Source organism: Rhinatrema bivittatum, chromosome 2 (assembly GCF_901001135.1).
Source record: "Rhinatrema bivittatum chromosome 2, aRhiBiv1.1, whole genome shotgun sequence".
NCBI classification, from domain to species: Eukaryota; Metazoa; Chordata; class Amphibia; order Gymnophiona; family Rhinatrematidae; genus Rhinatrema; species Rhinatrema bivittatum.
Genome location: NC_042616.1, coordinates 77,978,792 through 78,005,030, shown reverse-complemented (window position 1 = coordinate 78,005,030; position 26,239 = coordinate 77,978,792). Strand labels below are relative to the sequence as shown.

Genomic DNA, 26,239 nt, shown 5'->3' with positions numbered 1-26,239 from the left:
AGTTTATGGTACCTTGCGAAAAAAAAAAACATTAACAAGGCAGGCAGAATAAGACAGCAGAAAGACCATAAGAACATTAGATGAGTACCTGTAAATAAAGTTGCAGAGAAATCAGAAAAACATTTAAAAGGGTGCTCCTGCTCTAGAACTCTGAAAGTTCTGCCCAGAAGCTGATTGGAGAGAGGTCAAAGGCATGAGAAGTCTTGGAAGATCCAGAAAACATATGCCAAGCACATGAGGAAAAATTAGCGTTACTACAAACACTCAAGAGACAAATGTGTCTGTTGTGACCTCCCACTCAGAGAGAAGCAGGTAGTCAGAGGACCTTTACACATATCGGAATGGATCAATTTCAGTTTCATTTCTGTGTTTTTGTTTTTTTCCCCGTTACCATGCTGGATCAGCTACTGCTATCTTTGTTTTTTTCCCAGTTACCATGCTGGACCAGCTACTGCTATAGCACAACACTCCAGCAAAAATACAAGTAATAGCTCCTAGAATACATTTTTAAACATAACACAAGCCTCTGATTGAGCAACAAGACACCCTCATCAACAACTTTCAAACAGTTATTTTTCCTGTTACCTTGCTCTTTGACAGGAGACAATGGAATGGGACCAGCTGTTACAATTCTCTTTTTGGAAATTCACATGGTATGCTTGCAAAAGTTAATTTTCCCCACAAAGTCAATAGTTCTTTTGGTGCAACAATAGTTAACATAATAAGGAAATTTTTCCTATTTTAGAGCTAAGAAAGCCTTTAGTTTGAATCTATAGTAGTCACGCAGACCACAAGACTCCTGTACAGAAAGTCAATGCCAGACAATACACTGCAGTAGCTTATTCTGCCAGAGCTTGCTTCTATATCTCACAGCATGTTATGTTATGGTGCACAGTATAAAGGTCTTTGACTCAGTATAGGAAATAAAATTACAAACAAATCTATTTTTGTGGTAAAAGCAATTTTGCTCTGTAATAATGTTGTACACACACTTAAATGACGACGTTTATTTAATAATACTTTTATAGCACTGCTGGATGCATGCAGTGCTGTACAATGGTGATACAGCACTGCATTGTCCAGGAGAGCTTACATTCTGAGTACCTGGACAAAGGGAGTAAAGTGACTTGCCTAAGGTCACAATGATCATCAGTGAAGAAACAAGATTTGAACCTAGAGACAAGATTTGAACTATTTCTCAGAATAAGAACATAAGAACATGGCATAGTGGGTCAGACCAAGGGTCCATCAAGCCCAGTATCCTGTTTCCAACAGTGGCCAATTCAAGTCACAAGTACCAAAACATTAAATAGATCACAAGCTACTATTGCTTATGAATTAATAGCAGTTTTTGGATTTTTCCTCTAGAAACTTATGCAAACCTTTTTTAAATCCAGCTACACTAACTGCTGTAAACCACATCCTCTGGCAGTGAATTTCAGAGCTTAACTATGCACTGAGTGAAAAAGAATGTTCTTTGATTTGTTTTAAATGAACTACTTGCTAACTTCATGGAGTGCCCCCCTAGTCCTATTATCTGAGAGAGTAAATAACCGATTTACATTAACTTGTTCAAGTTATTTCATGATTTTGTAGACCTCTAACCACTAGGCCACTCCTCCTCTTATAAAACCCTATGCCCCTATATAATAAATGACGTCTGGTATCTCAAGTGTATTGGGAAAGAATGGGAAAATTAGGCATTATGAGATTATGTAAGTTCCCTCCCAACACCAGCAGAGATAGTAAAAAAAACCAAAAAAAACATTCTATGTCTATAATTGATTTGATTCCTTCTTAAGTCATCAAAAGTCACTTCTCCAACTACATGCACTATTGCAAAGTGCAAGGAGATAGCATCCTTCTTTTCAAAACAAAAATAGAAAATATTTAGGATCAAATCTCCTTTTCTTCTCCATGCTTACCATCCCATCTTTCTAACTTCTTTTCTCCCATTATCCTTTACATACATTCTTTTTGAAGAATTCATCAAATCTCTCTCTGGACAGTTTTCTCTTTTCAATATACTATGCCCATCACTTCTTTATTTTCTGCTTTTCTATGCTTTCTAACATCATGGCTCTTTTTAATCACTCTTTTTTTCCCTTCCCTGATTTTTTGTTTTGACTACGCAGATTCCTCTTGCTCCTTTGTGTTTTGACCTCCTTCAGAATCAGGATTGGGATCTGGCATCATGAGTCTTCACTTGAAACCATCCGGAGAATTTTCCTTCCCCCGTCCCCCCAAATTACATCTCATCCCAGCTCACTTAAGCCCAATCATTGCAATGGAAGGGCAGTTTCTTTCTCCACTGTGAGGTGGAGAAGACTGACAGAAACCCCACTATCTCTCCGTGTAGCTCTCATTTATAGATCCCCGGATAAACCCCCTGCCATCTTTCTCACAGACTTTGATGTTGGCTTTCCTTCTTCTTTGACCCATCTCTCTCTTCCCTTATTCTTGGCAACTTTAACCTCCGTGTTGATGACCCCTCTGACTCTTATGCCTCAAAACTCAATTGATATCTAACTCTGCTCTATCGACCCTACTCCCAATCATGGTCACTGCCTTGACCTAGACCTTTCCTCTAACTGCTGTCTGTCAGTCTTCTCCATCTCACAGTGGAGAAAAAACTGCCCTTCCCTCTTTCACCAAATTCACATTTATTTTCCAATATTTTTATGCTGCCTAATCCATTCCTTCCTTTCTGAACACCTTACCAGAAGCCTTATCCGCTTTCTCATCACCTCCCGCTTAGACTATTGTAACCTGCTCCTCACAGGTCTCCCAGTGAACCATCTCTCTCCATTGCAAACCATCCACAATTCAGCTGCATGACATATTTATTTATTTATTTATTTATAATTTTTATATACCGACATTCTTACATTAAAATGCAAATCATACCGGTTTACATAAAACAGAAAAAGCAGGAAAAAATATTTCCATAGTCAAATACAGAGAACATTTATAATAAAATTGTTAACAAAGGCATAAGGTAGGAACTTGAAAAAAGGTTACTTAGAAAACGTAAAAGAAAAAATAGTAAATGAAGCACAAAGAGTTGACGTCGGGGGAGGGGCATGGTCACACATCGCAGTCACCCATATCTTTTGCCAAAGTCACTACACCCATTTAATCCTCAAGTCACTGCATTGGCTCCATAACCATTCCTGCATGCAGTTCAAGTTCCTCTTACTCACAAAAGCCTTCACTCTTCAGCTCCTCACTACTACTCTCTTTTTCATCTCTCCCTACACTGCTCCTTTTGCACTCCGCTCATCAGGCAAGTCACTCCTATCAATGCCCTTCTCCTCTACTGCCAAGTCCCAACCCCATGCTTTCCAGCTGGCTGCACCATATGCAGGGAATAGACTTCCTGAGCTAGCTGGTGTGTCATGCTCTCTCTCTCTCATCCTATTTAAATCCTAAAAACCCAACATTTTGAGGCTGCTTTTAAACCTTAATCCCTGATTGCACTACTTACCTCATTAATTTTTAACGATTTTCTTAATAAATGAAATTCCAGGTCTTTTTTGTCCTGTATATTTGTTTTCAACAGAATTCAACTCTTCCAAGCAGGGACTCTCTCTCTCTCTTACATGTTTTTGTACAGCGTAGCATATGTTGAGAAGTGCTAGTGAAGTGCTAAGTGGTAGTAATAGAATTATGCCTACTAGACTAATTCCAGTATCATATCCACCCATTTTTGGGAAGAAGCTTCAAAATTGCCCTTGAACTTGGGAAGGGATGTGGAAAGAAATGATCATATTAAACCATCAGTAAAATCACAGATTAATCAGAAGAGAATTCTGTAGTGGACTGTATCACCCCCTTCTCCCTCCAACTTCTCTTTATTTATCATACTCCCCGTGGAATGCTCACTATTTCCAACAAGCTTGCCAATATTCATGACCTATTTATCTCTCATACTTTTCATGCAGCCCTGACGGAGACCTGGCTTTCCCCTGAGGACTCTACTTCAGTTGCTGCTCTCTGGCATGTAGGTTCTCTCTCTTCTGCCATACACCTCGCAAAGGAGGTTCTCTCTTCTTCCATACACCTTATTTCAACTTAAAATCAATTATCAGTAAAGTAATGTTAGAGAGACATTCATTGTCAAGCATGATTTTTACTGTTAATATTAATGACTGTAATAACAATGCTCGTGGCTTTAGAGAATAACAAACCCATGATAGGGAATCCTGGAAAGTAGTGGGCTTATGGAAGATAAGTGGGAACATCTTAAGACCTTGAAACTGAAGTGTGGCCCTCAGCCTAGGAGCATACACTGTCTTTAACTGAACATTATTCTCTACACCACATGATCCATCTTTCTCAGTTTCTGAAGAAAATGAAGTTAGTGTATTAGTATGCAGTCCTCCTTACATCCATCTTTGTCAGTTTTTGAAGAAAATGAAGTTAGTGTATTAGTATGCAATTTTTGTAATTTGAGAGAAAAATATTGTTCTATTTTGAGTTCACTGAAAAACATACTGAGAAAACAGGTCTTGCTTCATAGCCCTCACTTTTTCTCCCCCAGTATTATAACTTGTTAGGAGGACTGCATATTTTTGGCTAAGAAAAGATAACACATACATAACACACACAGTACTGTTTAAAGATGTTAGGCAGTTTCCCCTAGTAGCCTTCCCTTTTTCTCTAACTTGAAGTCTGCAAGCTTCAAGGTCACCCAGGACAAAATGGAGATATGACAATTAAAAGTATAAGAGCACTGCCCATTTAAAGCCAGCTAACAGATTAAGAGTTACAGCATAAGCTTTACTAGTGCTGAGAGATATCTACCCAGGACAGAATGTGTTAGGTTTAAAGCTAATGGTTAAAATATGGTGATTATAAGCTGTGAACAAAGACAGGAAGTCCACCATCTTAGAGAACATACGCGGTAAGTTTTTCTTATTAGTAGCTTGGCAATATTTCAGGAAAATGAGACAAAGAAATCCCTTCTGAGCATGTGTAGTCCAAAAAACACAACTTCAGATCACCCTATGCCAGACAAATTCCCTGCTGAGAGCTTATTCTGAACAGATAGTATGCCAATCTCACACCAATAAGACATCTCCAGTGCTGATGTATCTCCAACTGAGAACCTGCTTAGTTAATTCACTTCTGGATGGGCCGGAGACACTTTCCCAACAGCTTCCAGTAAGCTTTTGTATATAATTATTCCCTATTAATTTTTTATTAGATATTTACTCTTGCTTATTGTGCTGATAGATTGAATATATTTTGTTTTATTGTCTCAAGTGTTCTCATAAGCAACTGTTTTGTACATATATTATATAGAAAATATAGCTTTTCTTTGTTTCACATAAGACATAGTGAGTGTTAGTTTGTTTACAATAATACTAACTACAAGGCAAATATAATATATGTTAGTAGAACCCACTGCAGTTGGGTTCCACTACCAGTTATGGTTGACACGGTGCCTAATGTACTAGTAGATCAAAATGTAAGTCTTCTTTAACCTAGCCCCTTATAATAAGTTGACCAGTCAGTCTAAATCCTGTTATTCCTCCATTTAGAATGTCTCATACTTAGGGCCTTTTGAAAAGTATTTTAACACTTTTCAAAAGTATTAATGAATATATCATGTAGAGCTAATTATAGTTTTATTTGATTGGGACACAGGAGGAAACACCATCATTGGCCAGGTCAGACAGTAGTGCAAGTCAGATTAGCACCTTGTCATCACCACCTAGCACTCCCTCCTCTGCAGTAAAATGAAAACAATCCTCACTTCCCAAGCAGCTGGGAAGAAATGCCGTCCGATATCAGAAAAGAAGAAGGCAGCTCAATTCTCAGTGACACGCCATCTTGCAGAGATCATCGAAGACATGGACACAAATATGCTGGCATATTGATCCCACGTCTAGTGTCTGGCCAGACCTATCTCTCTTACCCACCTAGGATCCCCAACAAAAGAATGTTTTCAATGACGGGGGACATCATAAGCCCTCATCACTCCAAGCTGTCACCACCCTTGATGGAAAAGCTAGTTTCCTGAAAATTAATCTGCCTTTGCTTAGGTATCCAGATTTGCCATGAGAGTGGCAAGACAAATGAAGGGAATATAAAGGACCTGCAGCACCTCAAATACATTACATCCAGCAACATCCACATCTAGTGACTGACTACATCTGCCTGCTGTGTCCCCAACACGGTCGTTTAGGTCTCACATCTGCAATCATACTGCTGCTGCCATCCAGGCCTGAGATACCTGATAGAGTGCTGCACTACCCCAAAAACTGAGTCCTACTGTATCCCCAACACTGTCAGTTAGGCCACACATCCGCAATCACACTGCTGCTGCCCCCAGGCCTGAGATGTCAGATTGAGAGCCATATCACCCCAAAAGCTGAGTCCTGCTATATCCTCAACACCATCAGTTGTGTCACACACATCCTGCTTCTTCCTACCATGAAATTTGGGGCCAACCTGCACTGACACCTTTTGCCTGCTAGCCCGTAGCAACATCTCTGGGGCAAACAGGCACTGACACCCTCTGCCTGCCTAGCCCTTAGCACCATCACTGGAGCCAACCTGCACTGACACCCTTTGCCTGCCTAGCCTTTTAATAACATCACTGGGGCCAACAGGCACTGACACCATCTGCTTGCCTTGCCCTCTTTATCATCAGTCGGGTCTGAGCAATCATGGTATCTCCTGTATGGTCGCAGTCTGCTGCCTTCTGCCTTGTTCCCATCAACAAAACTGGGGCCTTTCACACCTTGCTGCCTCTTGTCACATCCCCAATATCAACACTGGTGTCTGACCAATCCTGCTTCCTCCTTACATGTCCTCAACAACACTAGGACGACTCTGCCTGCTTTCTCCTTATACATCCCCAACAACAACACTGGGGCTTCACTCCTCCTGCTTCCTCCTTACACTCCCGCAACACCAACACTGGGGCTTCTCTCCTCCTGCTTCTTCCTTACACTCCCGCAACACCAACACTAGGGCTTCACTCCTCCTGCTTCCTCCTTACACTCCCGCAACACCAACACTGGGGCTTCACTCCTCCTGCTTCCTCCTTACACTCCCGCAACACCAACACTGGGGCTTCACTCCTCCTGCTTCCTCCTTACACATTCCCAACAGCAACACTGGGGCTTCACTCCTCCTGCTTCCTCCTTACACATTCCCAACACCAACACTGGGGCTTCACTCCTCCTGCTTCCTCCTTACACATTCCCAACACCAACACTGGGGCTTCACTCCTCCTGCTTCCTCCTTACACATTCCCAACAACAACCAAGGGTGGTTCAAGGCAATCTGCTGCCTGAGGAGAGGGATGAAACGGCACCCCCTCCACCATGGCATAGTGCAGGTTAAATTACCAAGAGGTCCAGGGCAAGGGGAAGGCAATGGAGGGTGAATTGGTTTGCCCAAGGTTCCAAGGAGCGGCAGTAGGATTTGAACCCTGGCTTCTCTTGTTTGCAACCCACTGAACTAACCACTCAGTTTTTGAGCCTATTTTTTTGTTCTCAGTCTTCGGCATCCCTACTAGGGGGCGCCGGAGAAATGTTTAATGGGGTGGGGCAGCCTTTGACCGCCCCACCCCCTGGGCCTAGAAATGGGACTCCTCTATTTCCTACTGCCTGCCTCAGACTCTTCTCCAGGATCTACCCCTGGAGTTGTGAGAGGTTGGTGAATGGTGGAAGTCTGCATGTGCAACACTCCCTTAGGGCTGATATACGGGTATTAGATGCCCTTAACAAACCTTACAGCCTTTCATTCTCCTTTCCTTCCACTCCCCTCCCCACACAAGAATAAAAACGTATGCATTCTTTTCCATTTTAAAATTTATTAACCATTTCTCCAACCTAAAAAGGCAGACTGCATATGGAAAATAGACATTCAAAGTATAATCTTTTGAAGTAAAAATATCACTTATAACAATATATGTTATATTTGCATACACTTTCAATAATAATAGTTTAATAGACTTAATAAACTACCTTACTCATAGTAATCAAGGCACTTTACTGGATCCCATATGAAATTACACCGATGGTAAAGTGCACTTGGCCCATGGAAAGCCAGGAATAAAGTGAACTACAATTCCAGTATAGTAAGCCTTCCATATCATAATTGCCAGCACTCAACCCATGAAAAAGCCATACTGCAAATATTACATCAGGCCATAAACACCTCCTATTAGGAAACCAGATTAAAATCCACGTTACTGTAAATCCCTACACAGAAACTAAATGCCAGCAAACTACCTAACCTCAGTCATACATGCAGAACACAGATAGGCTCTCATCAAATACAAAATAAAGAGACCATAAAATATAAATTGAAACATGCAGACAAAAACTGAACTGGAAATCACAAGAAGCCAAACTCTGTAAGCAAACACAATCAAGAAATATTAAATATTAAACATACCAATAAAAGGAAGTCAAATTAGATGATAAAGTCCGCCAATTAAAAACACATACAAATGTTTAAAATATTACCAAACACTAATAAAGTATTTCAAAACAGCAGTTACATCACATCCAATAATTAAAACTACCAAGGATAAAAAATAATCTACCACTTGCCATACCTGGGAACTTTAGATTTCTAGTCCTCCTGAGATTGTTGTAGATTGCACAAAATTTAACCTCTCTCACACACATATATACAGGTACTCTCACACACGCACACACCTGTGCACAGGCACTCTCTCTCATAGACACACACACACACCCTCTCATACATACATACCCTCTCATACATACACACACCCCTCTCATACATATACATACATACACCTACCCTCTCATATATACGCACCTACCTGCAGCCTCTCATACATATGCAAACACATGCACCCTCTCATACATAAGCACGCACCTCTCATACATATACTCACACGCACTCCCCCACAAACAAAAACACCCAACAACATGCATTCCTTCTCAAAGATATATATATATATATATATATATATATATATATATATATATATATATATACACTCTAAACAGAGTGGGACAATAACCCAGCAAAGTCTCGTAATGAATCAGCAAATCAAAAATAAATTTTACTACAAAATGTTTTAATACCAAAAAACCTTTTTAAACATATATGTCAAGAAATATTTTTATACATCAGATAATCAGTCCTACATCATCCTGATAAAATACAATTCTCAAAAGTGTGCATAGCATTAAATCAATAGGCTATACATATATCACTCAAAAACCACATTCATACTAGATATTACCCAAACACTCAGAGATGACAATAGACTCCTCATATATATCCCATACCAATCATACAACATATAATCCCAACTCATGTACAATACAATGTCTAATAACAATTTATCATCTTACTCTACTAGTGACATGAACTCAGATATTCATCTTAAATATGTTATCATAAAGTTACATTGTAATGAAAATTTTCCTCATATCTGCTGTTATGATATCCCACTTATATATTGAACAGGCAATGTATAACAGTTTATGATACTACTATCCTAGTAACTAAGACTCAAATATTCATCTTGAATAAAAATATATTGTAATGAAGATGCTCCTCAATTGAACAGACTATGTCTAATAACATACATATATACACACACACACGCTCTCAGAGAGCCATCCACCCTTTCATACATATACAAACCCACTCATAAACACCCACCTACATACCCCCACTCATACATACACATACACCCACACACACCCCTCTCTCAAAAACAGACACCCCACCTCATACACACCCTTTCATGCATATATACACACACACACACACACCAACTCATACATACACACTCCCTCCCACACCCTCGCATACAGAAACTCCCACCCTCCCTCTCATACAGACATCCACCATACTCACCCTCCCTCTCATATGTACACACACATACACACCCCCACCCTCTCATATGCATACACACCCTGTCATAAACACTCACAAAGTCTCTCTCACATACAGGCACTCACTCTCACAGGGCACTTGCACACACACATTTTGAATCTTTTTTTCTGGCTGCATAGCAAGGCCTCTTCTGCTGCCGGTTGCGGGGAAAATGCTGGCGGTACCGCAGTGATTCTTCTTCAGCTGCTGGATCATCCTTTTGCTGGCGGGGAGTAGGAACCTCGCCAGCACAATGCAGTCCCACGCCGCTGGGACCTAGGGATGTGCAGCCAAAAAGTTTTCGTTGCATTTGTGATTCAGATTCGTCGGGGCGCAAATGTGTTACATTCGGCCATATGGCGTCCCGATGCGTTAATACGGCGAGTTAAATTTGTGTCCCAGCTAAAATTTAAATTAACTACAACCCCCCACCCTCCTGACCCCCCCAAGACTTACCAAAACTCCCTGGTGGTCCAGTGGGGAGTGCAGCAGCCATCTCTGCATTCTCTCACCCTCATTTGCCGGTTTCATCATGGCGCCGATAGCCTGTGTCACAGGGGCTACCGGTGCCATTGGTCAGCCCCTGTCACATGGACACCGGTGCCATCTTGTGCTCCTACCATGTGACAGGGGCTGACCAATGGCACCGGTAGCCCCTGTGACATAATATGGGCAAAGGCTATCGGCGCCATTTTGAGTCCTGGCATCGGAAGGCCAGCATGCAGGAGGTCGCTCCGGGACCCCTGTTGGACCCACAGGGACTTTTGGCCAGCTTGGGGGGGCCTCCTGACCCCCACAAGACTTGCCAAAAGTCCAGCGGGTGTCCCGTAGCGACCTCCTGCACGCCAGCCGTCCGATGCCAGGACTCAAAATGGCACCGATAGCCTTTGCCCATACTATGTCACATGGTAGGAGCACAAGATGGCGCCGGTGACCATGTGACAGGGTCTGACCAATGGCACCGGTAGCCCCTGTGACACAGGCTATTGGCGCCATGATGAAACCGGCAAACGACGGTGTGAGAATGCAGAGATGGCTTCTGGACTCTCCGCTGGACCTCCAGGGAGTTTTGGTAAGTCTTGGGGGGGTCAGGAGGGTGGGGGGTTTAAATGTTTATTTAGGTGGCCGAATAAAACAGAAATCTGTTAAATACATGGGGAGTCGCGATGCGTTTCGCCTCCCCACGTATTTAACAGGACAAAATAAGTTGCGGATTACAAATACGTGGAAAACGGATGCACACCCCTACTGGGACCTTCCTTTTGCTGGCAGGGATTGGGAACTCTGCCAGCACGTCACTGCTCCATGCTGCCAGCACCGAGTTATTTGCCTGAATGAAGGCTAAGGTAGCTATAGCAGGAAGGATTCAAGGGGCAATTTTGCCACCTCTAAATTTTGCTGCCTCAACATGCCTCATTATAGAACTGCCACTGACATTTCTATAATGGGGCTTCACTCCTCTTCCTGCCTCTTTACACATCCCCAACACCACTGGGGCTTCACTCCTGCTTCCTCCTAATGTCTCCAACTACAACACTACAGGGCTCGGGCAGCACATCCAGCAACAGCCTTTCACTGCCATATCTCAACACCAACACAGGAGGTTTTTCACATCCTGATTCTGTGTGCCATCTTCCACCACTGTGGCATAACTCTGATTTTCTCTACCTGCTGATCCCCAGCCAGGTCATGACTCCACTGAGCTCCCCTGCCTCCTTTTCCTCAAATGCCACCACCGAGGCATGACTCCATTGTTGTGGCAAAGCAGGCGGGGGAAGTTGGTGGAGTAGTGCCGCAGTGGTGGTGTTTCCCATTGAGGCATGTTTCCACTGACTTCCTCTGCTGGCTTTGCGACAGTCACCACCACTGGGCACGACTCCATTGAGATCCTCTGCATCATTTGCTCCAAACACCACCACTCAGGCCTAATGTATCCTTCATAAACCTCTCATGCTCCAACCACAACCATCGTGGGCTGACCCTTTCAGCTGCAGCATCCCATGCTCCACCATATCCACTCAGCCCTGAGATATCCTGCATAAGCCTGGCTTATTCCACCCATAATCACTGTGGCCTGACACTTCCAGCTGCAGCATCCCATTCTCCACCATATCCACTCAGGCCTGACATATTCTGCATAAGCCTGTCTTGCTGCAACCATGACTACTGTGGCCTGACACTTCCAGCTGCAGCACACAATGTGCCACCATATCCATTTAGGCCTAACGTATCCTGCATAAGCCTGTTTAGCTCCAACCATAGGCATAACCCTTTGCTCACTTGCTGCACCACTCCATGAACCATAACTCAATTCACGGCTCACTCACAGTTCCCACCGTGCACTTGGATAACTACCTACCTATGACGTGCGTGGCTTGCTCCTTGACACAAACATATCCTATTGGACTGATGGCTCAGCCAGGTGCAGCCATACTTCGACAGGGAGAGGTATCCCCCTCTACAATTGTCTGTATGCTCCAATGGAATGACCGGCATCTCCCATACCGCTCTGCCGTAATGCTATGCCCCTCATCCCACACCTTGACTACTTTCTGCCACTCTACCTTCCTGGCATAGGTGTTCTAGCCAATCTGGGAGGCTGCTGTGCGCACCTCTCCTATGCTTTTCAAATCTTGATACCGCTCTTTCTGATTCTCGGTCCCTTTGTCTGTACCTTGGGATTTTTCCTGCCACATTTTCTGCTTCATTCCCCCTTCATGGTGCCTTAGGGTCCTGATGCCACTTTTGGTGCCATTTTGCCTATCCTGATGCTATCAAGTGTTCATGAGACTATTTGTTGGGCAGCCATCCTCTTTTTGCACCGTGGGGTATTCTTCCTCTTCCTCCTCCTTCTCTCTACTCACATTGCTTTAGAGAACTCCTGCCAGTCCTGTAAGCTTGGTACCCTTTTGTCCTTTTGTGGAGCCTTAGGCTACTTGTATTTATGCCACTTTTGCTGTCACTCTGTCACACTCTAAAATACCTTGCAGTTCATTCCCCCTTCTAATGATTTCTTCTCACAAGTTTCATTAGAATTGATTAAAAAACAAATCGTTATTCTGGAGCCAAGAATAGACTGTACTGCTTCCGCTGTAGGTTTTTCTGGAAAACAAATAAAACTAATGAAATGAACAAACACTTTTTTTTTTTTTGTACTGTCACTAATTAAATGAATGCGGGTCCCAACGAACCGAACAGACATTTTTTTTCTTCTGCACATCTCTACTTCCAGCAAGGCCTGCAGTGCTTTGCCTAGCTCCACCAAGCTATCCTGCAGATGCGGAGCAACTGCCCTCTCACCTCGGATGGTGATTAAGAGGGAAGAAAGATAAGGGAAAGATGAATAAGGCGTGAGATGGAGGAGAGCAAGATGGAGGAGTTTCAAGAGAAATACCCAGATAACCTCCAATCTTTCACTGATTTCAGCTAGTAGATCTTTATTAACACACATTACACACATCACAAAAAAAAAGCATGCAACAACCAAGTAAGCGCACATCTGTCAATCAATTACGTAAAAACAGGGCTCATTATTGTACTCAATTTGTGATCCTCCTAGGCATGATGTTTGTTTTCCTAAGCTGGTTTCATGGGTGTAGCGGTGTTCAGCAAGCCATCACCTACTGTGAATAGTTAAGTCCAACCAATGAAATTCAATAATATGAAACCCGTGTCCTCCTACATGAGATGCACAGGACTGCAGGCTGGAAGATCTTGCAGAGCCGTGGGTTTCCTGAGGCGCGATAACTGTTTACAGCGAATGCACCTCAGGAGTCTCACAGTGTGTTCCACCGGTTGCCAGCATTCCTCCGTGCGACGTGCTGTACGGCGCAAGCTGCAAAGCTGACATTCCAATAACTAACTGCAAGGGAAAGCAATACCTCTTGTTTACGAATGGTAGGTGCATTACAAGAACAATTCTATATAATCAAGTCTACTCTTCCCCTTCCCCCGGCTACCAGATATTTATTCACCCAATATATTTCATAAAAGTTAGAAGAAAAAATGAATTTTGAAGGTAATAAGGCAATCCACTACCAGATAGCAGTTCTAGGAAAGGAACATTGCATGCTCTCAATATCGCAGCCTGACTTGACCGTAAGAGAAAAAACAAAATTATGTTTGTGGTAGCCATGGGCCTGTTTATTCTGAGAGCTTCGATAATGTAAATTTAAAAATTTAGAAAAAAAAGTGATGGGTACTAAAAGAAAAAGCTCATAAAACAATTAAAACATAAAAGTTAAAATACTACTGATTTATGTAAATATGAAAGGCTAAGCCAAATATAAAAATCAGTACCAAAGTAAAAAAAAACCCCCAAAAATATAACAGTAACAGTACTCAAAGCATGGGATAAGTATAGAGGATCCTTAGCTATGAAGATGTGAAGACAAAACGTGAGCTTGGATCAGCTGTGCACTATTGCATCACGAAAGGACTTTTATTTATTTTATTTATTTATTTAAACTTTTTTTATACCGACCTTCATGAGAAAATCATATCAAATCGGTTTACAAAGAACAGTGTGATAATAAACTTTAACCTTAACATAAAATAACATATAATAACATAAACAAGTTGCCGGAAAGTTACAATAAAACAGGGGTGAAGGGTTGGGGAGAGGAATGCGCTAGAGGCAGAGAGAGTAACTTCGTAACAATGACGGTACAACAGTGACTTTGCTGAGGATTATCTAGTTACATGCCTGGTGTCTGAGACCTAATCAATAGCCTAGCTGGTATTGGGATAGTTACAGGAAGGCTTGGCGAAACAGCCAGGTCTTAAGTTTTTTCTTGAATGTTTGCAAGCAAGGTTCCTGTCTGAGGTCTGCGGTCTTTGCCATCAGTTTCTACGATTCTATGAAAAAACAGGCAGTAGAAAACTTGGAAATTGGTGCACACCCTTAATGAACAAATTGGCCAGTTGCTGGCGTTAGTGAGCAACCAGCAAATGATATTGAATTAGTTAGTACAAACCCTGCAAACTACAATGACGCAGGCACGGCCTCCATCTCTGGTTCTCTTTAAAGTGAAGGCAGAGAAGGAACCGGAGATCTTCCTGAATAATTTTGAAAGGACTGACCGCATGATGGGTTGGCTGGAAGCCAACTGGAACATGTACCTGACAAATGTTCTCACTGGCAAAAGCTAAGCAGACTTTCAAGCTTCTAATCCAGATGGAAGGGCCACTTATGAGGAAGTGATGACAGCTATCCTGAAAGGAGCAGGATATACATCAGAAACTTTTAGGCAACAGTTTTGAAGGGGCATCTTACAACCAGGGGGAAGTCTCTGAAATCTGTTCCATCAATTGAAAGATACCAGATCAAAGTGGCTGCAGCCAAAGGCAAAGACTGGTCTTGAGGTAGTCAACCAAGTGCTTCTGGAACAGGTCCTAGAGGGGGTCCATGTGGAATTGGGTCTCTAGGCATCCAGGACTCACTTTGGAAAAAGCACTAGAAGTGGCAGATGCCTTCCACCAGGCCCAATTAATGCCTGATGTACCCCAGAGGTTGGAATGGCAACCCACACAGGCCCCCTGGCACAGTAATGACTGGAAGACCCCAGCAATGGACTTCAAAAGTGGATAACTTGGAGTCTGACCCCGGCACACAGACCACAACTTCTCCTGTTTGCTTCAACTGTGGAAGAAGTCATTTGGTCAGAGACTGTTAATATGATTGAAGCAAAGCAATGGATGTCAGCTTGGTGACACAGCTGACATGAGAGACTAAAGTGCACATGGACAAAGGAAAGTCTTCAAAGCAAGGACAATCCTCAAGCCGTAAAAAAAAAAAAAAAAAAGGGAGTCTTGGAGGGACTCATTCAACCCAGTAATAAGGTTACAAATACTTTCTCCTTCTGTGCCCTTTGTGTGGGGAATGGACACAAGGAAGATTGCTACCTGTATGGAAAAACAATGTGGAGAGGCCCTTGGGAGACATGGGTAAAGTTATACAGGAATCCCCTCGCAGGCATGCTCCTACTGTAAAGCAGAGGACCACACAGTTGAAGAATGCTCATGGCTGGAGGACATAGTGTGGGAAAGTAAGCTAGCGGAACAATGCAAGATGTAACAGGCTGTGGAGGGTGGCCTCCAGGACAAGAATGAAAGGTAGGAATAGGCAAAAACTCTCACAAAACTTCAAAGTTTTAACTTGGTGGATATCATGCATAAGGAATATGTGATCCATGTGGAACTGGATGACGTTCCAACCCAAGCCCTGATAGACTCAAGGTATAGCAAGACTCTTGTTCATAAGGACTTGATTAAGGGCATCTTACCACTGTAGCCAACCAAATTGCTGACCTTAAATCAGTGAATGCTCAGATAAGCCCGCAGGTGGATGTCTTAGAAGGTTGCATGACTGTCGTTGAAGATGATACCTTAGCTGTGGCGTGGAAACTGCAATCATTGGAAAAGCTGGTCCTGGCCCATGAGGAAAAAATAGATGAATAAGAGAATCGCTCCCGATGGAACAATTTGCGATTTGTAGGCTTTGCAGAGTCACTTGAGGAGAACAAGCTAGCCAAGCTTCTTGCGATTGGCTTCCAAAGGCACTGGGATTAGCTGACCAGATAACGCCGCTGGTTATCGAGTGGGCGCACAGACTGAGTCCTAAAATAGATGGTGATCAGAGGCCACAAATCATGATTGTCCACTTTCTTAATTTTCAGCATAAGCAGCTGATTTGGCAAGCTTCCCATAAGACTATGACACTGCAGTACCAAAATAGCTCTATTAAAATGTTTCAAGATTTCTCCTACAAGGTGGCCATGAAGCGAAAAGAATTTGAGCCTGTATGAGCTCGTCTGGCGGCTAAGCAAGTTAAATTTACCTTGCAGTTTCCAGCTAAGCTGAAAGTATGGTGCAATAGTGCTTTGCATGTTTTTGACTCAGTGCCGGACGCCAAGAGCTTTGTGGATGGTCTGCAATGAGGAAAATCAGCTGTGACCTGATATGTGAAGCCTTCATTATGCCTTGCATAAGTTCTTAATGGCATGGCTACTATGCTATGGTTCTGGTGCGCAAAGTTAAGCGAGATTTAGCCATTACTGGAGTCTTTATAGGGCCCCATGAGCTGAATCTTCTGCTTTTTGTGGACGACGTGTTGTTGGTATTGACTAATGCCCGGGTTACCCTTCCACTACTTATGAGGCATATTCATAATTCTGGTACCTTCTCAGGTTTAAAACTGAATCTAAGCAAGTCAGAAGTGATGGATATTGGTGGTCACCTCTGTGATGCCTGGCCTAATTTCCTGCTCGCATGGGCAACTGATTCTGTCAAGTATTTAGGGGTTAAAATACACAAGAACCTGGCCTTTTGGTACCAATATAATAGCATGCCTCTTCTTCAAGGGTTCCAAAAAAAATTGTACAGTTGGAAACATTTTCCTTTATCTTTACAAGGTTGAATGGTGTTAGTTAAAAAGATTTTGATACCTAAATTATTATATTGGCGTCAGATGTTACCCCTCTTCTTGAAGAAAAAGGATATTAGTTTTCCTCAAAAAGAGTGCTAACAATTCTTTTGGGGTTTCAGGCGGGCAAGGCTTCAATTTCCTGTTTTGTCTGCTCCTAAAGCAGACTTTGCACATATTAGATTTTATAATTTGGCATGACTCTTGCAGATATTCAGGGAATGGTTGATATATCAGTCTATCCAAGACAATTTAATGGTGCTATTGGAAGTGAAATTTGCAAAACCTTTTAGTTTAATGCACCTGCTTCATTCTCAAAAACAGGACCTTGCCTCCCTATCTCTCCAATTCTCTGTTAAGTTCTATGCGGAGAGATTGGCGTGCTCTTAGACAACTTGCGGAATTATCGTGGAAATTCTCTTTTTATGCCTTTGTGGGGGAATCCAACGTTTTTGCCTGGTGGGGTAATGAAAATTTCCCACAGCTTTACCAATGAGGAATGCCCAGTTTAGCTTCATTAATCTACAGGATGGAAAAGGTGAGATCCTTTTCTTATTGTTGCCAGTCTCTCTCTTTTACCAGTGCTGACCATCTTGTGTATAAGCAAACTGTCAGTTATCTTAAGGCCCTGTACGTGGATGATATGAGATCCTTCACTAATGGTCCTTTTCAACGATTTGTACATTTGTGCAAAAGCACAGGTTTCCAAATCACTGTATTATAATTTTTTACATTTGTCCTCTAAGTATACTATATATTCCTCTTTAGCGAGTACATGGTCGAAAGATCTACAATATACGTTATCTGAGGATGAGCTATATGATTCCGATCAGTTAGTGAGGAAAGCTGTGTTGGGTGCAGTGTATTGGAAAATACATATTAAATCTTGCATAGAATTATATTCTGGCTGCACAAAGCGTATATGGCAGGTATAGTTACCTCAGACCATTGTATTAAGTGCTTTCAACCCTAGGCTAAATTAATGCACTATTTATGGGATTGTGCGGTAGTACAAAGCTTTTGGATGTCTGTAAAGCAATTTTTTTTTATATCTGCTAACGCTCCAGCCATTTTATGGAATTCGGCTTTCTGCCTGATTGATCATAAAGCCCCAGTAGTATAGGCGAGCTCCTCTACCACGGTTCTTCTTCTAAAGGGGTTATTTAGTTGAGAACTTGGTTTACCTCTTTGGAGCAATTCTGTCTACGCAATTTCAAAAAAAGGAATCAAGACCTGGCTCTTCAAATAGGCTTACCCTGACTCGAAACAAAACTAGACAGTTGCACAATACTCTGCTTTCAGTCGCTTTGCTGGTTTTCACTCAATGTAGAAGTACATGCATTCCTTTATTCCCTCTTCCCCTACCCCGTATCTTTCATATAGTTCATATACCTCTATATATAACCTGGTTACTTTTTGCTGAAATTAAAATTATATTCAATGTCTGTACCCTCTATCTATGGTAACACTCCCTTGCGATCTCCTGCTCCCTCCAAATGTAAAGTTTTCCAAAACTGTTATTATTGTACATATATCATGGTTACTTTGTAGAGTTACAGTTTGCTTATTATTATTATTGTACTTACATCATGGTCTTACTTTGTTTACATAACAAGGTTTTTTCACTGCCTGTACCTCCCCGTGGTACTGTTCCTTTCTTCTTCCTAGTACTGAGTTTTTCCTCACTTTAACTCTTTCTCCTCTCTTCTTGCTTGATCCTACTTCCCCCGTCCCTGTTCATTGTATTTTCCATCCTTTCTCAGTTATATGTAAACCGGCGTGATGTTCCCACAAATGTCGGTATAAAAAAGTTCATTCATAAATAAATAAATCCATTTCTTCTTCACATGTCTTCTTCACATGTCGTCTGGACACCTTTTGTGCGTTCATTGCCAAAGGATTTGACGAACCATTTCAAACTGGACTCTGTTATTTGTTGCACCTCTTTCACTTGAGTCGGGGACATCATTCCTTCTCTCTTTCTTTATAGATTAATGCTGCTCTCAGCTACTGGGTGGATGGAGGGGGAGAAGGGGAGGGAGGGCTTGGATATGGGGGAGGATAGCAGTGTGGACGTGTTTGTTCTTGGTGATTTTTTGATTGTTCATGGTTTTGTGTTTACTGTTGTTATATGTGAAATTTCTAAAAAAAAAAAGATTATTAAAAAAAAAAAACAAGGAGCTGGTTTAGCGCTAGGGCATGCAAATAAGGCAAAATTAACTATTCACAGGCTATGCAGTAAGGCGAGCGGCAGTTAGTGTGGGTTTTAGAGCGCCTGGGTCAGCGCAGGAGTTAAGTTAAAGCGCGTCTGGAGACCGGCTCTGCTGGCATTAGTGTGGATGCCCATGCAGCTCTGGAGTAATCATGGATTACCTTCACTTATTCCAGATGTTTGTTTCATTCTGCAGATCAGCAGAAAAAAATATCTGCTGCATTACCAGTGCATACTGCCTACAGACTTCCACTGGAACTGCTGCCACGTGATCAGAGACGGAACATGCAGGGGATAAACATTGCTCTAGCCACCTTCAGTTCCACTAATTTCTTCATGGTTTTATTGAAAGGGGAAGGCCCCCCACCCCGAGAATCACTTGTGGGTCATCACACGAATACGTGTTTCGGCATCAGTTTGTGCACGGTTTATTATACACAGGGCTGCGAGCGCGCATTTGTGCACGCTTTTCCGCGCGGGTTTCACAGCAGAGCGGATTTTCTGTGCACATTTACATAAACGGCCTTTATTACATCTTGCAGAGGCGCCTGCTTTTGTTGTGCGCGCTAAAAAAAAAAAACCAAAAAAAAAAAAAAACCACACACCATGCAGTCAACTAGCGCCGTCACCACAGGTTTTATTACATTGGCCCCAGGGAGGGAGTCCAGATGCTGCTTGGTGATGGAGAATGTGCGTTTTATATATATCAGTTGCTCTTTTGTCCAGATGTAAGAAAGCAGTGACCATGAACAAAGCATCCTTTAATGTTTGGGTGCCATTTTCCACAAACATTTTCCCCCTCCCATCCCCCCAATTTTGTGTCTACAATAAAACTCTTTTTGAAATCCGAGTTCTAGGAAAACAACCAGGGCAGCAAGGCAGGATGAAATAAGTTACATTATTAGCATACCCTGACCGGGCACCTTCCAACTCTGAAGTGAAATGAACAATGAGAAGTTCCTGCTTAAGGGTGTGCAAAGGCTAGACCAGACAGGTCTTTAGATTGACAGTCACAGAGACTGAGGTTATATCTTGTCCATCTGAAGGAAGCCTATTCTATAGAATGAGACTGACGAAAGAGTAGACTAGCGCCATAAAAAAAAAAAAACGTATAGAACTTAAGGGAATGTCAGTGCACCAAAAAAATTTAAAAAAAAAGACAAGGTGGGATTATGAAATGACATGAAGTGTTTATGACTGCTAAGTAGTAGGGATGTGAATCGTTTTAGGACGATTAAAATTATCGTCCGATAATTTTAATATCGTCTTAAACCGTTATGGAACACAATACAATACAGATTCTAACGATTTATCGTTATAAATCGTTAGAATCGTGAGCCGGCACACTAAAACCCCCTAAAACCCACCCCCGACCCTTTAAATTAAATCCCCCACCCTCCCGAACCCCCCCCCCCCAATAACTTAAATAACCTGCGGGTCCAGCGGCGGTCCGGAACGGCAGCGGTCCGGAACGGGCTCCTGCTCCTGAATCTTGTCGTCTTCAGCCGGCGCCATTTTCCAAAATGGCGCCGAAAAATGGCGGCGGCCATAGACGAAAAAGATTGGACGGCAGGAGGTCCTTCCGGACCCCCGCTGGACTTTTGGCAAGTCTCGTGGGGGTCAGGAGGCCCCCCACAAGCTGGCCAAAAGTTCCTGGAGGTCCAGCGGGGGTCAGGGAGCGATTTCCCGCCGCGAATCGTTTTCGTACGGAAAATGGCGCCGGCAGGAGATCGACTGCAGGAGGTCGTTCAGCGAGGCGCCGGAACCCTCGCTGAACGACCTCCTGCAGTCGATCTCCTGCCGGCGCCATTTTCCGTACGAAAACGATTCGCGGCGGGAAATCGCTCCCTGACCCCCGCTGGACCTCCAGGAACTTTTGGCCAGCTTGTGGGGGGCCTCCTGACCCCCACGAGACTTGCCAAAAGTCCAGCGGGGGTCCGGAAGGACCTCCTGCCGTCCAATCTTTTTCGTCTATGGCCGCCGCCATTTTTCGGCGCCATTTTGGAAAATGGCGCCGGCTGAAGACGACAAGATTCAGGAGCAGGAGCCCGTTCCGGACCGCTGCCGTTCCGGACCGCCGCTGGACCCGCAGGTTATTTAAGTTATTTGGGGGGGGGGTTCGGGAGGGTGGGGGATTTAATTTAAAGGGTCGGGGGTGGGTTTTAGGGGGTTTTAATGTGCCGGTTTTTCGATTTTTCGATTTTTAACGCTTTTTAACGATTTTTCACGATATTTTACCCCCCCAAACGACAACAATACGATTCCCTCCCCCTCCCAGCCGAAATCGATCGTTAAGACGATCGAGGACACGATTCACATCCCTACAAGTAGTGCTGTTATATAGACAAAAATCAAGAGGGAGCAGCTAATATGAATGAACCAAATCACGCAACAGGAGACCAGCTCCTGAACTGATACTAGCAGGTCCGCTGTCAGAGCCGGTAAGGGTTTATGGGGGTCTGCAGAATGTAGGAGAAGCTGAGGCAGGTGGTATGACTCAGCCTTCTTCTTTCCAGCCAGCAGGGGCAGGTTTGCCAGCAGGCAAGCACTGATGATGAGCCCAAAACTTGCTGATGGTGGCCCTGGATTCTTGGGTCAAGTTTAAGGGGACACAAGTTCCCCCTTACACCATACTGGTGCGACATCCTCCATTCTCTGATTTCTAAACACAACCATGTCAAGTATGGCTTCTCTGATTTAACAGAGGAACCTTCACACCTTAACCTCAAACTGTGCCATGGCAATACTTTGCTCCATAAACCCTGCAGTCTATCTGAGAGCAAACCTTTAAGTGATGTATATATATTTTATTCAAAGCTTTCTTTTTTTTTTTAGTGTTCCAACTAATTTGAAGCTTGTGAACTGTGTTGGACTGACAGTCCAAAGTTCTCCATTTTTCTCTATGTATCCCCTATTTTTGCACCTCCTCCCTACACCCCACATGCTATATGTGCCCAGTCTCTTCTGAGATTTACTCTGCGTGTCACTCCCTCCTTGACTGAACTGAGCAGGGAGCTAAAATTCACAAGCACCCAGCACTATTGCAATTGTTTGATATGTGGTCACAGGCTTAGTACTATATATCTACCTTATAAATGGGCCATGACCGACGGCTCGCAAATGGGCAGTAGAGCTGCGCTCTACTGCGCATGTGCGGGCAAGGACGTCGGTCTTAACCAGCGTCAAAAAAAAAAAAAAAAAACATGGCGGCGGCGGTGTCGGGTGGCCGCGGCGGTGTCGGCGTCCGGTGGCAGCGGCGGCAGCGGTGTCGGGTGGCAGCGGCGGCGGCGGTGTCGGGCGGCGGCGTCCGGTGGCAGCGGCAGCGTCCGTGGCGGCGGCGGCAGCGAATGACGAGGAGCGGCGGCAGCGGCGGCCAGTAGCGAGGGAGGGAGGGAGGAATGAGTGAGGGGGAGGGACTGAGTGGGAGGGAGGGATTGAGAGGGGGAGGGACTGAGAGGGAGGGAGGTAGGGGGTGGGGAAGAGTGAGAATGAGGGAGAGGTGAGAGACAGGGATGTGAGTAAGTGGAAGGGTAAGAAGTTGTGGAGCAGAGAAAAAGGGAGTGGAGGAGGGCTGAGGGAGATGGGATTGAGACAGGGTGGGGAGTGACTGAGGGAAGGGGAGAGAGGTGGGAGTGAGGGGAAGGAGGCAGTGGGAGACAGAGAGTGAGTAAGACTGAGGGGTGGGAAGGGGGTGAGTGACTGAGGGGGAAGGGGGAATGAGGGAGAAAAAGTGTAGGAGGGTGCTGTTTTCGAAAATGGACCGAAAACAAAAATGTAATGTAGCCCGTTGTGATGGGCTTAACGGCTTGTGTATGTATATATATATATATATATATATATATATATATATATACACACACACACACAATCTCTTTGCTCCAGTGTGTGTTTATATTAATTCCCAGAAGTCTTTTGGTTTTTGTTTGGGGTTTTTTTTTTTGGGGGGGGGGGGGGGGGGGAAGACTGCAGTTTTTATAGCATAATTTGCTGGCAGAGCTCTCTGGATTTGATTGGGGTGTCTGTTATAGAAAAAGTGTTACAGAATGCCAACTGAACACTTCCTCATCGGGACATTTTATTTTATTTTTTTTTTTGGGGAGGGTCTTTTTTGTTTGGTCCTCATAGCAAGCTGGTGCCATAAGTAATCTCCACACTGGGCCATTATATACCAATTTTTGTTTCAAATTGTATAGTATTGGGGAAAAAAATGTACTTAGTTGCACAGATGAAATACATGTTTGCTGAACTAGCTCTATCTTCCATTCATCTCAGTAGGGAGCAGCATCATGCGGTCCTAACATCTGTTTCACTAAAGGCTAAAGGAAACACCGTTTACCACCTTTGCTTGCAGTGATCGGTTTAGCAACCAGATCGAATGTCCTCCACCCGCTGAATACAAACAAACCGACAGAGCACTATCCAGGAAAACAGTTAATAATTGTTTCTCCAAATTAGAATGTAGAAATAATAATAAAAGTTTTTTCCCAAAACATATTTGGTTTATAGTTTATTTAATGCAGATTTGCGCCAGTGTTTTCCCCCACTGCAGACACCGGCATGCTTTTTATCCCTAAGTCTATGGCAAGTTCTGCTTGGGAGCACAATTCGGGGAAAACCTTTAAAATAAAAAAAAAACAGCCCGCTCCCCCCCCCCCCCGACCGAGTCTCTCCTGATTTATATTGGTTTAATCGCGTGATTTGCAGGCCACCAGTTTGAGAATTATTTATCTCAATGAGCAATTAAAGAAAAAAAAAAAAAGACAAGTTAATGAAACAAAGTACTTCAGAAAACGAGTGCGAGCGAAACATTGCTAAGCCAGATACATGCGGGAAAGCTTGCGCTGGTGTTATACAGGAAGAAGACGCGTTAATGCCACTGAGCATTAGCCCCACGCGTTTGCTTTCCATGGAAAGCAGCAGGCAGGTGACCTTCTGTGCCCAGTGACCCGCTCCCAGGGTGACATTTTCCTAGGGTACGTCCATTTCCAGAGCAGCTTAGTTCTGCCTGCCAGCTCTAAACAGCCAGAGCCCGTCCCCTAACCCCTCTCCCGTCGGTCCACCGCCCTGATCGCTGACAAAATTATTCCTTAAATAACACGAAGAAAGAGCGGCTTCTCGCCCAGCAAATGTGTTTCCCTCTCCCCCTCCGCGCTGAAAATCGGTCAGGATGGTTTAAGTTACTTATGCGCTGCCCCTTTGTTGGCCGAAGCGTAAAAAAGCCTCGGCTCTCGTCAGGGGAGCGGTTGAAATGGGGCTGTCAGCCTGAGTCCCTGGATCGGGTCCCCCGGGGAAGCCGCACTTCAGCTTCCCCTTCGCTCCGGCCCAGGAGTCACTGCGGGGGGGGGGGGAGGAGTGAGTCCGCGCTCACAGACGTCCCCGATCATTTGAAATAAAAATGTTAACCTCTGGGAGAAGAGCGATTCACCCCCTTGCTTCACAGCGGCAGTACAACAGGATCTCTATTAAAGTTGTGCCCGCGGTTAAATCTGTAAAATGCCCCGTCCCTCCCCCCTCCCTCCCCGAGATGGGCATTTTGGTTACAATCACGTACCATAAAGGCAGAAGAGTCAATAACTGCCCCCACCACCACCGAAAAGGCCCCCGATTTATTTTATTTATCAAAATATAAACTCAAAGTAAATGACAGCCCTATTGCTTGGGGTAATGGATTTTCATGCCTCGATGATCTGTGCGCGTCTTTTCCCTGACAGCAGCATTGGGCGTCCGGTTGCTGCAGGCTAGGGGGAGGGTCGGGGGGGTTACCGTTCCCAGCGGTTCAGGCTATTTATTGCTCTTTGTTTTAACCGCAAAGCTTTCATCAACAAAGTGAATAAAGTCGATGCGAAGCTTTCTTAAAATCTGCCAAGTAAAAATGAAACCACGCGGCTGAAGAGCTCTAGTGCACCTCAGTTCCTACCTGAGCCGGGTCTGATTGCATTAGCCAGGGCGGTGCATTGCTACGGGAAAGTTACTCAAGTTCGGGGGAAGAAGAGAAAAAAAAAACTTACAACGGCGCTTTGGAAAGAGAGAGAAAAAAAAACAACATCACTGTATTGCTTGAAGAATTTTGTACAAAAACCAGATGCTTTTTTTTATTCTGCTCCGGATAATTCCTCATAAGAGCTCGCATTCAGGCTTTCCACCGCGCTATAATCCCACAATTAAAAGTCAAGGGGAAAAAAAAAGCCATAGAGTTGGGAGGCCCCGAAAGCCAGACCTAGCACCCACCAGGGGACGAACCCCCCCGAGCCTTACCTGCAGGAGGAGGAGAGCGCCAGCGCCGGCTCTCATGATAGCGGCTGCCCGCGGGAGTGAGCGCGCCCTGCCCGCCCCATGCCCTGCGCGGGAGCCCCGGCAGCGCCGCCCGCAGGAGCATCCCAGCGCCACCTGCAGACGGGGCCCGCAGCAGGGGGCGACCTCGGCCCGCGCCTCGCACCCGGCGTCAGGCAGCGCCGGCGCGCCAGGGGGCGATCTCGCCTTGCACGCTGCCGCCGCTCCGGGGAAATAGCGGGGATGGGGAGGTTCACACTGGCCACGCGAATGGGGGATTAACCCACCGGCCGGGTTTCAATCCCCCCCCCTCGCTGATTTGCCGCGATCATCCGGCGACTCCGGAAGAGCGGAATTAAAGTTTTTCCGACTACCAACCCACCCTCCGACCCTCTTCCCCTCTGCACCCCTTTCCAGAGTTTGCCTGAAGGTGGTACTGTGGGGTAGTG

The 26,239-nt window shown here is 44.2% G+C and overlaps 1 protein-coding gene across 2 annotated transcripts in view; it reads right to left on the bottom strand.

Moving 5' to 3' along the window:
- Nucleotides 1-26,034, bottom strand: part of LOC115084059 (corticotropin-releasing factor receptor 2) — a 670,575-nt gene extending 644,541 nt beyond the window's left edge. For both annotated transcript variants that reach the window (XM_029588361.1, XM_029588363.1), the window contains exon 1: nucleotides 25,776-26,034. In XM_029588361.1, coding sequence (XP_029444221.1) covers nucleotides 25,776-25,811 — 36 coding nt within the window. In that variant the 5' untranslated portion in view covers nucleotides 25,812-26,034. The remainder of the gene's footprint in view (nucleotides 1-25,775) is intronic.
- Nucleotides 26,035-26,239: the final 205 nt, after the last annotated feature.